Source organism: Apaloderma vittatum, unplaced genomic scaffold, assembly GCF_000703405.1.
Source record: "Apaloderma vittatum isolate BGI_N311 unplaced genomic scaffold, ASM70340v1 scaffold10868, whole genome shotgun sequence".
NCBI classification, from domain to species: domain Eukaryota; kingdom Metazoa; phylum Chordata; class Aves; order Trogoniformes; family Trogonidae; genus Apaloderma; species Apaloderma vittatum.
In genome coordinates this window covers 5,531-20,566 of record NW_009729081.1, presented here as the reverse complement: position 1 = coordinate 20,566, position 15,036 = coordinate 5,531, and the positions used below count along the sequence as shown (strand labels likewise).

Genomic DNA, 15,036 nt, shown 5'->3' with positions numbered 1-15,036 from the left:
GCACAGGCTCAGGCACTCCCTGCATCCGGAAGCCTGCACAGCTGCATGCTTGTGCTGCAGCACTGTTTGGGTCCCCACACTCCTTCTCGTGGTGGCTTTCTGTTTGGTGACAACCATGACGAAAAAAGAATTTATAAAAAGAAAAGAAAATTACCAATAACAGAATAAGACAAGTAACCACTCCCTTTCCCCACTTCTGCCCAGGGTCTGTGATCCCTGCGCTCCCGGAGCCACTAATTAGCAGCCCGTTCCCTCACCTGCAGCTCTGGCAGGCCCTGCCGGTCCCGGTCGGGGCTCGCTGACAGTGGTCAAGTGTTTTTTCTCATTGGTACTGGCTTCTTTCGTATGTGGAGAATTATACACTTTTTTTATATGCATTTATATGTAATAGATTTTTTTAGCATCTGCTTTTGTGGATTGGGTGATTTAGGGGGCTTTATATTCTTGTGTTACCTTAATGGAACTTCCATCAAATGATTATAACATCTGCAGTCAGTGAGGAGATTTATGGAGCTACAGTTCTTTTGGCATGGATAGCCTTTCTTTTGTAGGGTCTTAAAGAACGGGGAGTTTTTGCCGTGCCAAGCTTAAGCTTAAGTTTTTGCTGCTCCAAGCTTAAGCTTAAACCAGCATACCTTAAGGTATACTCATTTAAGGCAGTGTAGCAGCAGGAGATACTCTTACTTCTACTGTACAGGTCCTAAGAACACATTATTTTAAAAATGCGTTTTGACCAAGCTGTGTCTGGTCTTCTTTCCTCCTCTTCTGTTAACAAGTGAGATTTTTTTGTATACTCCAGGTGCAAAGAAATCTCGGCAGAGCTGAAGTCCTTTGGAAATTCTGCGGATCTTTAGCTTAGTGCATAATTACAAGCATCAAGGTTATTTGCTTAAAGGTTACCAAAATGCAGAGGTCTAGCCTGTTTTCTTAAAGTGTTAAAGGGATTTCAGTCTTGAAATATAATACCTTATGTAGTGCAGAGCTAAATTTTAAGCTTATTCTATCACGTAATTGGAATTAGAATTGCTTTACCTCTGTTATATGGTAATGGTAGCTACTGACTGTACTCCACATCATAGAATTACAGCAGCTTTCCAATATTTTTTGGCTTTATAAAAAAGATACTTTGAAGGAAAGATCTGAATTTTTTCTTTGTTTACTCTCGTGTGTTTGCAAGTAGGGTAATTAAATAACTAGGATAAAGTGGTAGCAGATTAAGGAAAGTTAGCTGTTACAGATAGAGCTTGCAGGATATCTCTATTTATGATTTTTTTTAATGCTTCAAACTTGGAATAATCCAGGCATATTCTCTAAACCAGGGACTTTCTTTAGTACCTGCCAAGACCAACAGCTTTCCCCACCTTTGCACTCTTGTGTACTTGTATCTACTCCTCCCTGCTTTGAGTATCTCTTTTGGTCATGAAACCCCTAACAATCATTGAATGTCGTGTTCTTTTTTATTTGTTTTGTTTTGTTTTTCTTAATTTTGGTCTTTCTTTTCTTTTTCTTTCTCTTTTTTGTTTTTTTTTTTCCCAGAGAGCATAACACACAAAAAATCATTATTAATGACTCCTTCAACATAACTTGGCTTCCTCCCAGAATTCCCACCTTCTTCAAGTGGAGATTCTTAGTCACCACAATGCTTACCACCTTCTCAGGAATTCATCTCCAGTTAAAATCTGTACATAGTGACTTCTCTGCTCTTTGTGATGCATGGTGGAGCTTTTGTTTGTTTTCTGAGGTTCTGTTGCTTTCTGTCGCTCTCCTGGGTTTACTTCAGGATTCTGTCTTTTATTGGCTCTGATGATCTGTCCAGCTCCTTACTTTTATTTTTCCTTAAGTTTTTTATGATCACTTGCTCCTTAGCTTGAGAAATTCTGCCTAAGTAGTGCTCAAACTATGGACAGAAGGGGCTAAAGAATTACTTTCTCCACACCAGTCCCAGCTGGACTTAGAGGCAAGGTAATGGCAGACAAATTGGTCATTTCTTCTGCTACTTAAATTGCATATTGTTTTTGAACCATTAAATGTGTGTGCTTGTTCACTGGAGACTGAATGATCCTTACATCTCCTAGACATAGTGACAAATAACATGAGGATTACTTCAGTAGTTGCGCTAATGCTAGCTTCTGAACAAGATTTTTCTCCTAAAGCTCATGTACAGTAAATAAAATATTAGAGTAGTATAAAATACTGGAATAGAAGATTAAAATTTTTAATTATTTTACTTTCAATTCCTCCAAGGAATATGAAAATGTTCGTCAGCAACATAAGGAAGTGAAACAAAGCCGAGACCAAGCCAAGGAAGAACTGAAGAATCTGAAAGAAATGCAGTTTCCAGTGACAAAAAAAATCCAAGAAACTGAAGAATATTGTAAGTGTTTGGAGATGAAAATCAGAGATAAGGTAAGTATTTAAAGTTCTCACTTAAGGTGTATTAAACAGGTGTTCTGTGTTCAGCTTTGTAAAGTGTAAAGCAATAACCTTTTTCTTTGTAGTGCGCCATAATTATGTGTTTCAGAAGAAATTTTTCTGAAGGACTTGAGTCCTTGGTTCTCACTGCCTTCTTCATGTCATTTAAAACCAGTAAAACTCAAGGAATACATTTCTTACTCAACCTTCAGTAGCAACTCTGAAGCCCGTTCTCTTGGTATTGGAAGAGCACAGAAATTTTATAATTGTCTTCATCGAAAATTCAAACCTTCTGGGGTATTGTCCAGGTTTGAGCTAAAACAACCATTTCTGTTCAGTGGTCTTACATTTCAGCAAAGTCTCTTCAGACTGCACTTTCTGAAGTTACCAGCATGTTCTTGCAAACAGTGTCTGCTTCTGGAGGTGCTAAGGCCTGATGTTTATAGTTACTGCCAGGAATTGGGATGCAGAAAGGCTCTTTCTTGTACTTGCTCCTATAGTGACTAAGATCACTGCTGGATCTTGTGGGTGCCGGGAAGTAAAAGTCGCAGCTGCAGGGAAGAGCAGACAAGACAGGTGACACGAAACTGATCAACAAAACTATTCAATATACATCATAGTCAGCAAAAAGCTGAGGGATCTCTGGGATTAAGCTGTCTTCCTCAGTGGCCAGTGTCTATTTCTGCCCTTGTTCCTGATCCATGAGTTCCTGAATCCAGTTCCCAAATCCAGCTGCTTAATCCAGTTCTGATGTGCTGCTGAATCCATTCTGGGACTTCCCTGGTTCCTTGCCCTCCAGTGTTGGTGAAGAGTTCTGTCAGGGTGAAGATTGGATTCCATGCTGGGTTTTTTGTATTTTTTGTCTGTATTTACAGTATTTTCTTATTGATATTATTATTGTTTCATTAAAGCTGTTGTAGTTTTCTTTTCTAATGCATAAATCTCTCTGCCTTATTGCCTTCTCCCTTCCCCTTTGGGGAGGGAGAGAGATTAACAGAGAGCGTCTGTCATAGCTTTAGTGTCCAGCCCAGCCCTAGGCCTTGACACATAAAATTTTACAGTTTGCCTAAGTTAGGTACTCAGATTGAATTGCCTTTTTTCATGTTTTCTGTAGTTTAGGTTTGTGGATGCTCTTTTACTGTCTTGAAGTGTAGCCAATTTTGGTGGTTAATTTAAGCTAAACTACAACTTTTTTGGCCTAAAAGTATTCCTCTTTAATATTTAACCTAATTCTGTAAATAGAGTATAATATTTTTATTAGACAGTATTTCTCCATGAATTGTGAATACTTTTACACCTAAGAGAATTTAATGGTAAACCTACCTATGCCTTACAGTTTACTACCTGTTTTTTGAATAGCTGCTCTCTCTCAGCATATGGAAAATTACTATTTCTGTACGACAAATTGAGACAAATACGAAAGTACTGTAATTCTCTGCAGGATTTTAACTATCATGTACTATTACGACTGCAGAAATCATTGTAGGCATGGACTGCACAAATTTTTAATGGAAAACCAAAGTTAAATGATAACATGAGAACATTTGCTCAACTGAGTTCTGTTTGAAGATATCTGATCAGATCAAAGGACATGCTGTGGAGACTCGTGATACCTGTAGAGATTTTCTTTCATGAAGCATTCTGTATAATCAGGGTATGAAACTTCAACAGCATTTAGTGCACTATGAGCTAATGTACTGTCCATATGCTTTCTTTAAAATAAAAAACAAAAAACCCACAACCCCCAAACGCTGTCCCAAATAAACAAAAGAAAACCCTACCAAAAAAAAAACCCAAATGAAACAACAAACCAGAAAGACCAGATAAGCAAAACCCACAGATTATTGTTCACTTCTTTTATAGCTGTTATGTAAACTGTACCAGGCAATGCTACTTACCCAGGTACATAATTGTGAGGAAAACCCTTTGCTAACTGTATCCTTTGAATTTTATGCTTCACAGTGCTGCAAGTTTTTCTTACGCTGTGATTCAAAATACCTAAATGTTTTAGTATGTTACAGTTTTATTGAAGTGGGCTTTTCTGGATGTGGTTGGGGTTTTGTTGTTTTTTAACAGTAAGTGTACTTCTTTAGAGGAAAGTTAACAACTGGAAGCTTGAAATTAATTTCCATAATGCAGTAAGGGCCTTCGTGCTTGTGAAGTGCTAAGCTTTGTTTTCGCTATTTGGTATTATTCTGCTAGGTTTTACTTGTATTTTTCATTTTAATTAATGTCGTACTGATATATTTTTTTCAAACAGGAAAAAATCCCACTGAACTGTTCCTACCACAATTCTTAGAAGTATTGGGCTATACTCATATAAAAGTTATTCTCTGTTGGTAAGAGTTACACTCTGTATAAGAAGCCTAGTACAAAACACTGAGCATTTCAGTTTGCAGGGAGGGTGCTTGTCATAGGCTACAGAACTGTGCTACAGAGCTGTGAAATAAATTTTGGGAGTGTGTACTAGCTGATAGACTTCATGCTCTTCAATCAACATATTTTTATGCTCAATCTAAAGTTGTGGCGTAAGGATTTCACACATTAAATGCTCACAAGGTTAACTCAGTGCTAAAGTGGTATTTAATTTGGGCCCAGAGAATGAATTGGGTGCATTTTGTTCTACAATATTGCAGAAGCCAAGATGGGAAAAAGGAAAAATGCTGCATTTGAAATAAATGACTTATAGGAGACTTACTGAGATATTCTAATACTGCTTTCCAGTGATTATTTACTATTATTTTGATTGTATAACTAATACTGTGTCGTATATAGTATTATAATACGACATTTCCAAACCTGAGTTTTGTTCTGATGTTAAATGATATGGCCAAGACCAATTTGCATGATTAATATTTCATCTTGAAGAAGCCCCCAGAAGGTCCCAAACTGTGGAAAAAGAATTAAAGGAATATATGAATATAACTGGTTATGGCATCAGCAATTTGTATGACATCAGGCAAGTTAACAAGAGGTATATTCGTACTTCTTGAACTTCAGTGACATTAGCTGTTTTTTGAGTACTGAAGTCTGTTTCCCTCCCACATAGCTTCTTGGTTGGGCTGTGAAAATGAATTTCTTTTGAAGGAGGATCAGTGTTGCTAGGACTGTCAGGAGGTAGTTTTGACCTGAGAAAAAACCTCAAGGCTTTTAGGTGCCACACCTTAAAATTGTGTAAGTTGCTACTTTTTCATAGATGCTACTTGACTGTATTGTAATTTAGAATTTTATTTTTAGAGGTGCCAGTCATTTGGTAAGCATTTCACAGTAAGTTATTCTGTAAGCCAGCAGGAGTGGTAAATATAAAAAAAGTATAACACTATTTTTGATCCCAAAGTTGTTGTTTTTTTCAAGCCAAATTTCAATTTGGCATTAAGGGAAAGTAGTTTTTACTATTTTAAGTCTTCTCGATTTTGGACACACATGGGGAACTTAATAGTCTTCAGGCCGTTTGGTCCAGGCTTGTATCCATTATCAGATAACTGCAATCCTGACTGCTTCTTGAAATCATGCTCTTGGCTTGAGGGCTATATGTGTGAGTACAAAGATAAACCACCTTTTTTATTATATCTTGCTTGTACTTTGTTGGCAAAAAGCCAGGCACGATATTACAGGTTTTTCCTTGAAGGAGCTGGACTGAAAGTAAGGGTGGAGCTAAATCTGGGTGTATTGAAACATTGCATTACTATTTCTCTTGTCTCTCTCCATGTTAAAACTCTTTTAAGAGTTTAGTTAGTTTAAGAATTCCTAGCAAAATTTTGTGTGTAGAGCATATAGATTCCTAAAAAAAAAATCAGCCCGTTTTGTTGAAAGAAGTTGATAATACTGTGTGAGAGAAGCCTGGAATAGTTTCTGCTGTGGACTATGGAAAGCAATTTTTTAAACAATAATTGACAATATAAAGGAGTGTGCTGTGGTTGTGCTGTGAGAACTGTAACGGCAATTACAGGTTTTTATCTGTTCTATAATAACTGAAATTATATTGATGATTGAAAAATTGAATTCCAGTTCCTTACTAGTGTCCTGATTTTGAGAGCTTTCAGAGTTGTTTCATGAGTATTTTGTGTTTCATGAATATTTTTGCATTTCCTGGGAGAGAGCTTTCTCTTCAGAATGCCTGCCTGAGGTCTTTGGACAGAGCATCATAGAATCAGTACTGAGTTGCAGTCAGCTGCAAGACCAAGGTGTATTGTTCCATGTTGCCTTCATGCAAACAGCTCTAGAGTCAGTGTCTTAATTTTTTTGTACGTTCTCTGTTCTTGATATGTCTTAGCATTTTCAGTGTGACTCAGTTTTTAGGAAGACATTTCTTTCAGCAAGAATTCTGTGTTTCTTTTCATGTTTGCACTGGAATTTACTTGCAGTCCTTCCATCCTTCTGCAGTGTTCCACTATTTTGCTTGCACTGTTTTTAGCCTTGAAGGTTCAAGGAAAGGAGGAGTTAAGTTTGTAGAGAAAGCATAGTACACTTCCACCATGTTCAGGAATCAGCTGTACAAGTGCCTAGGCAACCTCGTCTAATGTGACCTGCTTTAAGCAAGGGATTGGACTGAGTGATGGCCAGAAGTTCCTTCTAACTTGTTTGATTCTGCAGCTCTATGCAAGCTGAGAGGGACAGAGGAAGGGTAGAGACATGAATGCCTAGGCATGAGTCAACAAGTTATCAAGCTCAAGTGTGTAGGATATAGCTTTAGCACAGTGCACTTTGGAGAGGGATGACTTTGCAAAATGCTGTTTTGGCTGCCTGGTGCCTAGAAAGTCCAAGTTCAAGGCTTTTTTAGTTTGGAAAAAGAGGCAAGAGCATTTTTACAAATATAAGGATCTCAATGTAATGTGGTTTCTTGAATCAAGGATGGAGTTATTTCGTGTTAGGTTAGGAGGTTTCCTGCCTGAATTTGCAATCTATGGGTGTAAACAGTTTATGTGCCTTTACGCAATTTGTCACAAATTGCTGAAAATATACATGTTACAGATACAAGTAAGATAATAAACGGGTATGACTTTGACAGTAATAAAATGTGAAATAAACACTTAATTATACACAGACAGAATATTCTTTAAAATATGACTCCTTGCATTGGGCCTGGCTGAGATGAATTTAATTTTCCCTATAGTGCTGTGCTTTTTAGTAGTGCCTAGAAAGGAATTGGTAACACACCAGTGGTTTGGCTGCTGCTGAGCAGTACTTGTATAATATCAAGACTGTTTCTCCAGTATCCCCAGCTCACCAGCAGGCTGGCGGTGGGCGGGGTCTTGGAGGCGGGCACTGCCTAGACAGCTGACCCAAACTGACCAAAGGGGTATTCCATACCATATGACATTTGGTTAGCAGTAAAAGCTAAGGGAAAGGAGAAGGAGAGGGGAGTGGGGCATTCATTAGTTATATTTGTCTTCTGGAGCAACCGCTATGTATAGCGAAGCCCTACTTCCTGGAAAGTATCTGAACATCACCTGCTGATGGCAAGTAGAGAATAAATCTTTTCTTTTCCTTGCTTCTGTTTGTGACTTTTGCTTTACTAAACTGTACTTATCTTGACCCATGATTGTATACTGCTTTTGTTGCATTTTTCTCTCTCCTGTCCATCGGAGGAGAGGGAGTGGTAGAGCAGCTTTGGTGAGTACCTGGCATCCAGGCAGGGTCAACCTGCCACACTACTTTTCACACATATAACTGAATTGATGATTATCTAAATATCTTACTGTATGCAGGCTGCTGAAATCAAAGACATTTCTCAGAAATGTAAACAGAAGCAAGATGCTTTGGAGATGAAAGATAAACAAGTAAGAGTCTTGATATTTGTGACTTTTTTTGGTATTTGCTAATATATCAATTCAGTACTAGCCATAGCATATGATCTATTCAGCCAAAATTATACTTCTTAAATTCTGCAGTAAGACACAGATACAGGGTCTTTTTTTGTTGATTTGTTAGTGGACATGGAAATTTCTCTGAAGAGGTGGCATGTGGCTACACACTTCACTCTCTTCAGAACACAATGAATCTTTAAAATGCCTGTTAGTCAAACACATACTACTCAGGGACAGATGGGTGCTACATAAAATCAGTTACCTTGATGCACTGAACTTAGGAACAGATAGCATATATATATATATATATGTATATATACACACTGTGTATTACAGGCTTTTCTTGAGAGGCTACAGTCTCTATAGTACAGTGATGCACGCAGCTTTAAACATGCCCTCAAATATTCTACGCAGGAGCCTCGGACTATTGCTTCTGTTAAGTGTGTATGTTCAGCATTTTTTAAAAAAGAAAACCGAAAGCTATCCTGTAAAACAGTTACAGAGCATCATCTAAGCACTCAGTCAAGAAATGTATACATTAAATGTATAAGGATGCAGAGCTCCAGTTGCACATTGTGTTTGTGCTATAGGTTTTATGCACTCTTAGACTAACTTACAAATGTATTAAGGAAGATCTTAAGCTTTAAGCTTTTGTTTTTATAAAAATCGAGAAACTTCAAAAACTGATCTAAAGGCTTGACAGTACTTTTGCTTAACTGTTCCCATATCTTAACAAACATATCTTAACATCTTGTCAATTCTCTACTGTCATAGGGCCATTGGAATTATAACAGACAGTTTTTAGTGCGTGGTTACAGCATTTAGTACTAGTTGCATATATATCCTAGTTATTTGTCACAGATTTTGTATACTGAACTCCATTAATGTTGGAAATACTGAAAATTCTTAGATTGAAGAAATTCATCAGTCTTTGAGAATGAAAAAAGATGAAGAAATGGACAGACAGAGGAAAATACATAACACTCAGAAGATGATAGAGGACTGGAAGAATGAGCTCGATAGAATGGCAGTCTGTGAGAATCTTCAGCCACAAACTGATGCTGTTAATAATGAGCTGAAAAAATTACAAGAAGAAAGAGCAAATATTGAGAGTGATATCAGTGATCTAACAGCAGAGAAAATGAACCAAGAGAGGGAAAAGAGAAGTAAGTTACTTGGGTTTTGTTTGGTTTTTTTATGACTCTTGATATAGAATGTACTTGTCCTGCTGTAGTGAAATAATTTGAGACATTTGCTTGAAACCTGATAGTTTTATCTTACATGTACAGCAGTCCTCTTGTCTGTTACCACTTTTATGAAAAGTAACAGAAACCACTTTTAATATAGAAAGAACAGGAAGATGCAAAAGTGGCAATTTACCTTAAAACTATGCTTCTAAAAAATTAATTTCCTCTGATCTCTCCGTAGGGAGACTGCTTTTCCAGTTTCATTAGTATGTTATTAAAAAAAGAGGTGTATTGTTAACATGATACAAAAAAATCCAAACCTGAAGCAAAAAGGCAGTTTGGTCTGAAGATGCAGTGTTTGGCAGTGTATTAGCTACTGAAGCTCCTTTTGTCCTTTCTAGATAAACTTGAGCTAACCTAATTACAGTTAATTACTTTATACTAGCCTAGGATTTACAGTTATTTCTTTCTAAGAAACAAAATTAAAAAATTATAGCTTGCCAGGCAGGAGCTATTGTATATATTCCTTGGTGAGGAACACTTGCACATACCTGTCTATCTTGTACTGAACTTATCATAGAAGAAACTGGGGGTAGGAGAAGAGACTAGTTTCATAGAAGAAGAAACTAGTTTCGTAGAAGAAACTAGGATAGGAGAGAGTGTATGTTTTAACTTGAGAAACACAGAAAGTGTTTGATCTCTGTTGCTCCTGAGTAGCAAATGCTTTCCCACACAATCTGTTTTCTGCAGGCGTGAACAGAGATTTCATGTTGCTAGTCACACTGCCTTTTCTCTCTTCGGATGTATTTGGTTATAAATGCAAAGATAGAACAAGTTTTGAAGAGAGATATTTTTAGGACTAAATGCTTGTATTTTTACTGCAGTACCACATTTTGCTATCCTTTAGGGAAGTCGTAATTTTATTTTAGATTTTCACCTGTAAAAAGATTTCTTTAGATTCTTAATTGTGGGAAGAAAAGCTTAATTCTTACAATTTTGAAACAAACTTATTTCTAGAGCAGCATATTCAATAAATACTGGAAAATGATAGTTGTAATTTATACTTGCTATGAACTCTGTTTAATGAACTGCCTTAAATTACAGAAATAATTGATCGCCTTGGACAACTTAATAATATTATGAATATGAAGGAAGAGAATCTTAAAAGGAGATTCCCAGACACACACTCTGCTCTTATGTGGCTAAGAAAGAACAAAGAAGAGTTTAAAAAAAAAGTTTACGAACCCATGATGCTTGAAGTAAGAATATTTACTTGCATATCACTCTAACCAGTTAATGTTTAGTTTATTTATGCCTTGTAAAGCTTTGAGAATGACTTCAAGACTCCTAAGAGACATCTTGAAATGAGATGCCAATTACATGCAGCGTATTTGTAATTTTAATTCCATAGGCAATATAATAATACTCAGTCAACACTGGTTAAGATGGTTTGGTTCCTTCCCTTTCTGTCCTCAAAGATCAGTCTTTTATTAAGGTTCCTATTGCAGATTTCCTCTAAGGTACATCTAGTTCTTAGTTGCTGCTTAAAAAAGCAATGGGAGTTACAATTGAATGCTTTCCCTTATAGCAGAGCCTGCTCAGCAACAGGTCTAACATCTTACTAGAATCCCCAGGGTATTTTTGTGGTTTGCTTTGCACAGCCAAACACAGATACTGAAACTGCTGCAGACAGAGAAACGCCTAATCTATCCCTAGTTCTGTTTTATGTTTTTATCTGACAAGTGCTAGGGCTGTACTAGACTGTACTGCACTAGGAAGAGCAGGACTAAATTTTCAAAGAGAGTATTAGTTTTATAGTGCGTTCCTACACCATTACCCTTCTTGAAATATGCGCTCCATGTAATGTGAAGAGGGTAAGAAACTCCAGTGTACTCCTCCTCTTCCTCCTCAGAATTGCATGCCTATTTTAATTGCATATTGCTACAATTTAAATTCATTGAGTGTTGAATATTTATATACCAATTCTTGCCTTTCTATTACATGTGTTAGAACTGTTCAAAATTACTTTTGTTTAGTGTAAAATACCAAGTATTTCCTGTTATTACCTGTTATTACCAGAACTTCTATTTTTTCCTGGAAGACCACATCAAGTTCAAATGCCTTGCTAGAATGTCTCTGCCTATACTTTAGCATTAACCTATATGACATCCACCAATATCTGAATTTGTTTTCTTTGATACAATGTAAGTTAGTCTCATGTACGTATAAAGTCTAGCATTAAGGTTGCTAGGAAGCGTACCCAGCCTGTGGCTAACGTGATGTTGTTAAATGTAGTTCTGTGTAATTTTGCCTTTGTCTGTCAAGTATAGTGCCATAATGTCTAATTACTAATGAGAGTAACTGAAAAATTCTTACAGTAACACTTTGTTCAGTTATGAAAGACAGTGTTCATTTTAAATATGGAATTATTTTGAGAATTTGAAGATAATTCAATCAGTCCGTGAATCTGTCTTTCTAAGGCTTCACAATGCTTTACTTGTATTTGGTCATGTTCACTGTGTCCAAATCAGAGGGAACCATGTATGACTACTTTGTGGACTTTTGGTTTTGATTCCTTGGCTTAATCATTTCTAAACAGTGAGATACAGAATCACAGAATGGTAGGGATTGGAAGGGACCTTGAAAGATCATCTAGTCCAGCCTCCCTGCCAGAGCAGGATCACCTACAGTAGGTCACACAGGAACGCCTCCAGGTGGGTTTTGAATATCTTCAGAGAAGGAGACTCCACAGCCTCCCTGGGTGGCCTGTGCCAGTGCTCTGTCACCCTTACAGTGAAAAAGCTTTTCCTAATGCTTTTGTGGAACATCATGTGCTCCAGCTTGTACCCATTACCCCTTGTCCCTATCATTGGCCATCACTGAGAAGAGCCTGGCTCAGTCCTTCTGACAATCTCCCTTTATGTATTTATAAGCATTAATAAGATCACCTGTCAGTCTCCTTCAAGCTAGAGACCCAGCTCCTTCAGCCTTTCCTCATAAGGGGGATGTTCCACTCTCTTCATCATCTTTGTGGCTCTGCGCTGGACTCTCTCAAGCAGTTCCCTGTCTCTCTTGAACTGAGGGGCCCAGAACTGGACACAGTATTCCAGACGTGGCCTCACCAGGGCAGAGCAAAGGGGGAGGAGGACCTCTCCAGCAGGTCAGTCCCCAATCTATACTGTCACATGTTGTTTTTTTTTTCCCAGGTGCAAGGCTCTACACTTGCCCTTGTTGAATTTCGTAAGATTTCTCCCCGCCCAGCCCTCCAGCCTGTCTAGGTCTTGCTGAATGGCAGCACGGCCTTCTGATGTGTGAGCCGCTCCTCCCAGTTTTGTGTCACCAGCAAACTTGCTGACAGTGCTCTCTGTTCCCTCATCCAGGTCATTGATGAATATATTGAACAGCACTGGCCCCAGTACTGACCCCTGAGGAACCTCACTAGACACAGGCCTCCAGCTAGACTCTGCCCCATTAACCACAACTCTCTGACTTCTTCCCTTCAACCAGTTAACAACCCACCTCGCTACTCGGTCATCCAGACTACCCGTAGTAGTATTGGAGCAGAACCACTAGACCTGAGATCATGGTGCTTGCAGCGGCAAGGTTAGGGTAGAGCAGAAGAAGGGATAAGTCAAGGGATTCTGAAAAATGGATATGGATGGCTAAAAACTAAACATAATGACATATGATTCACTGTCAGTTTGCTCCCAAGCGAAGTGGTTGCAAAAAGACAGGGAATATGTCTTTAAAGACATTTAAATATTGTCTTTATTTTCATTAGATGTATGCTTGGATATCTGCTTAAAATGACAGAGTGTCAATCCAATTGTATTAAATCACTTCTTCATTACCTTTATCAGATCAATGTGAAAGATAATAAATATGCTAAATATATTGAAAATCACATTTCGGGCAATGACATGAAGGCTTTCGTTTTTGAGAGTCAAGAGGATATGGAGATGTTTCTTGTAGAGGCAAGTAGACACCAATTTTAAAAACTTATTAAATACTCATGTAGGAGCCCTAAATTTTGGAATTAACCAAGTAAATATGTATTTATTAAGTTTTGACTGGCAAGATCAGCACAATTACTAATACAAAGTATTCAGAGATTTTCTTCTGCATTAAGGTTTTCTTCTGGAATAAGATGTTTTTTAAAAAACTTAGACCAACTAGAACGGCGCAGGAATATTAAGAAAAGACTTCTTTTGAGAAATAACTTTTGTCTTCCTTGACAAAACAATAGTCACTGAAGAGAAAATACTCTGTCCAAGATTACAAGAGCAGGAATCTACAAATTTGCTACCAAGCTTTTCTAGTGCCCCCTAACTGAAGCAGCAAGTGGGCATCTTTTGTGAGAAGAGGTGGTCCAAGCAACAGATCAGCCCTGTATTTACTTAATACTGCTCTTTCCTTGAGCAATAAGAATATGTTCCCTTTGGGAGTCAGATGGTTGATGCAGGAGAAAAAAGCGACAAAATTTGTTGTTAACTGACATAGTACTTCCCAACTAATGTTCACAAAGGAATGTGTTAAGTGACAAACTGTCCTGCACTTTTTGAAGACCTTTCTGCCCTTCGTAGAAGTTAGTCATTTTTATATGCATTAACAGTAACGATATCTGAGGTTGTTGGAGCTTATCTTGCCTCCATGGTTGTGGAAGCCAGTGAAAGGCTCCTTTAACCACTTAAATTCATCTTACGTTTGTATCTTCAGTCTTTTCTACCCAGTTAGAATCAGGCTTTTCAGAGCCTCAGTGGCCAGTGGTCTGCTGTCATCCCTGCAATATGACCCTAGAGCCTGAAGGAGGATATTTCCTTTTTGCATCTGTTGGGGTTTTCAAAGAGAAGGTCGCAAAAACAACAGAACTTAACTACACACAGATAAGCAGGCACTTCTTTATTGCAGCTCTGGGAAGCTTGGAAATCACCCGATGCTTTGAATACATCAGAAAAATTCAATCCATTTATACACCTTTTTTGCGAAGTCATAATCTTTAACATATTTTAACATAAACATACATACTATGCCCACTATTAACTCTAACCTTGACAATGATTGGTTCATCCCTCATTAATATTCCTATATCCTATTTCCATACAATCATTGGCCATTGGGGTGAGACCACATTTGACCACAAGGCACAAAATAGGGGGGTAGGGAGACAGGGAGGCATGCCTGCATGAAATGCATGTATTGATCTGTCTAAATGAAATATGCTGGTATTGTTATTAAAGTGCAGGGGCAGTGATATAGATCTGGTCTTAACAAGTACGAAACATTCCCTGCCAGTTTTGCAACTCTAGCTCTAGACAAGGCCTACACGTGACTTCTTAGCATAAGCAGGATTTTATATTCCTTATCCTAATATAAATCAATAAACTAATTTAATTAAAACGGTGATTAGCTATTCATTAAGCAGTTAGCTCCTTAAAACTTAAGTTTTATTACAACACATCCAGCTTGGCTGTTTAAATTGAGCGCCAGGCTCTGAATTTCTTTGATGTCTTTTGTTTTCTCTAATGAGTGGTATTTTATGGACAGATATTAACTAAAGTTTTTATCAAATAATACAATGTAATTTATGTTTAGATGCGTGATCATCAGAAATTAAGAGTGAATGCTGTGTG

The 15,036-nt window shown here is 37.7% G+C and overlaps 1 protein-coding gene across 1 annotated transcript in view; it reads left to right on the top strand.

The window, feature by feature from the left end:
* SMC5 (structural maintenance of chromosomes 5) overlaps positions 1-15,036 on the top strand; it is a gene marked incomplete at both ends in the record, with an annotated part of 31,600 nt that overhangs the window by 13,594 nt on the left and 2,970 nt on the right. Inside the window, 6 exons of the mRNA XM_009874319.1 lie at positions 2,245-2,406; positions 8,121-8,192; positions 9,130-9,385; positions 10,511-10,665; positions 13,267-13,380; positions 14,999-15,036. The exon at positions 14,999-15,036 is cut by the window's right edge and continues 72 nt beyond it. Coding sequence (XP_009872621.1) covers positions 2,245-2,406; positions 8,121-8,192; positions 9,130-9,385; positions 10,511-10,665; positions 13,267-13,380; positions 14,999-15,036 — 797 coding nt within the window. The remainder of the gene's footprint in view (positions 1-2,244; positions 2,407-8,120; positions 8,193-9,129; positions 9,386-10,510; positions 10,666-13,266; positions 13,381-14,998) is intronic.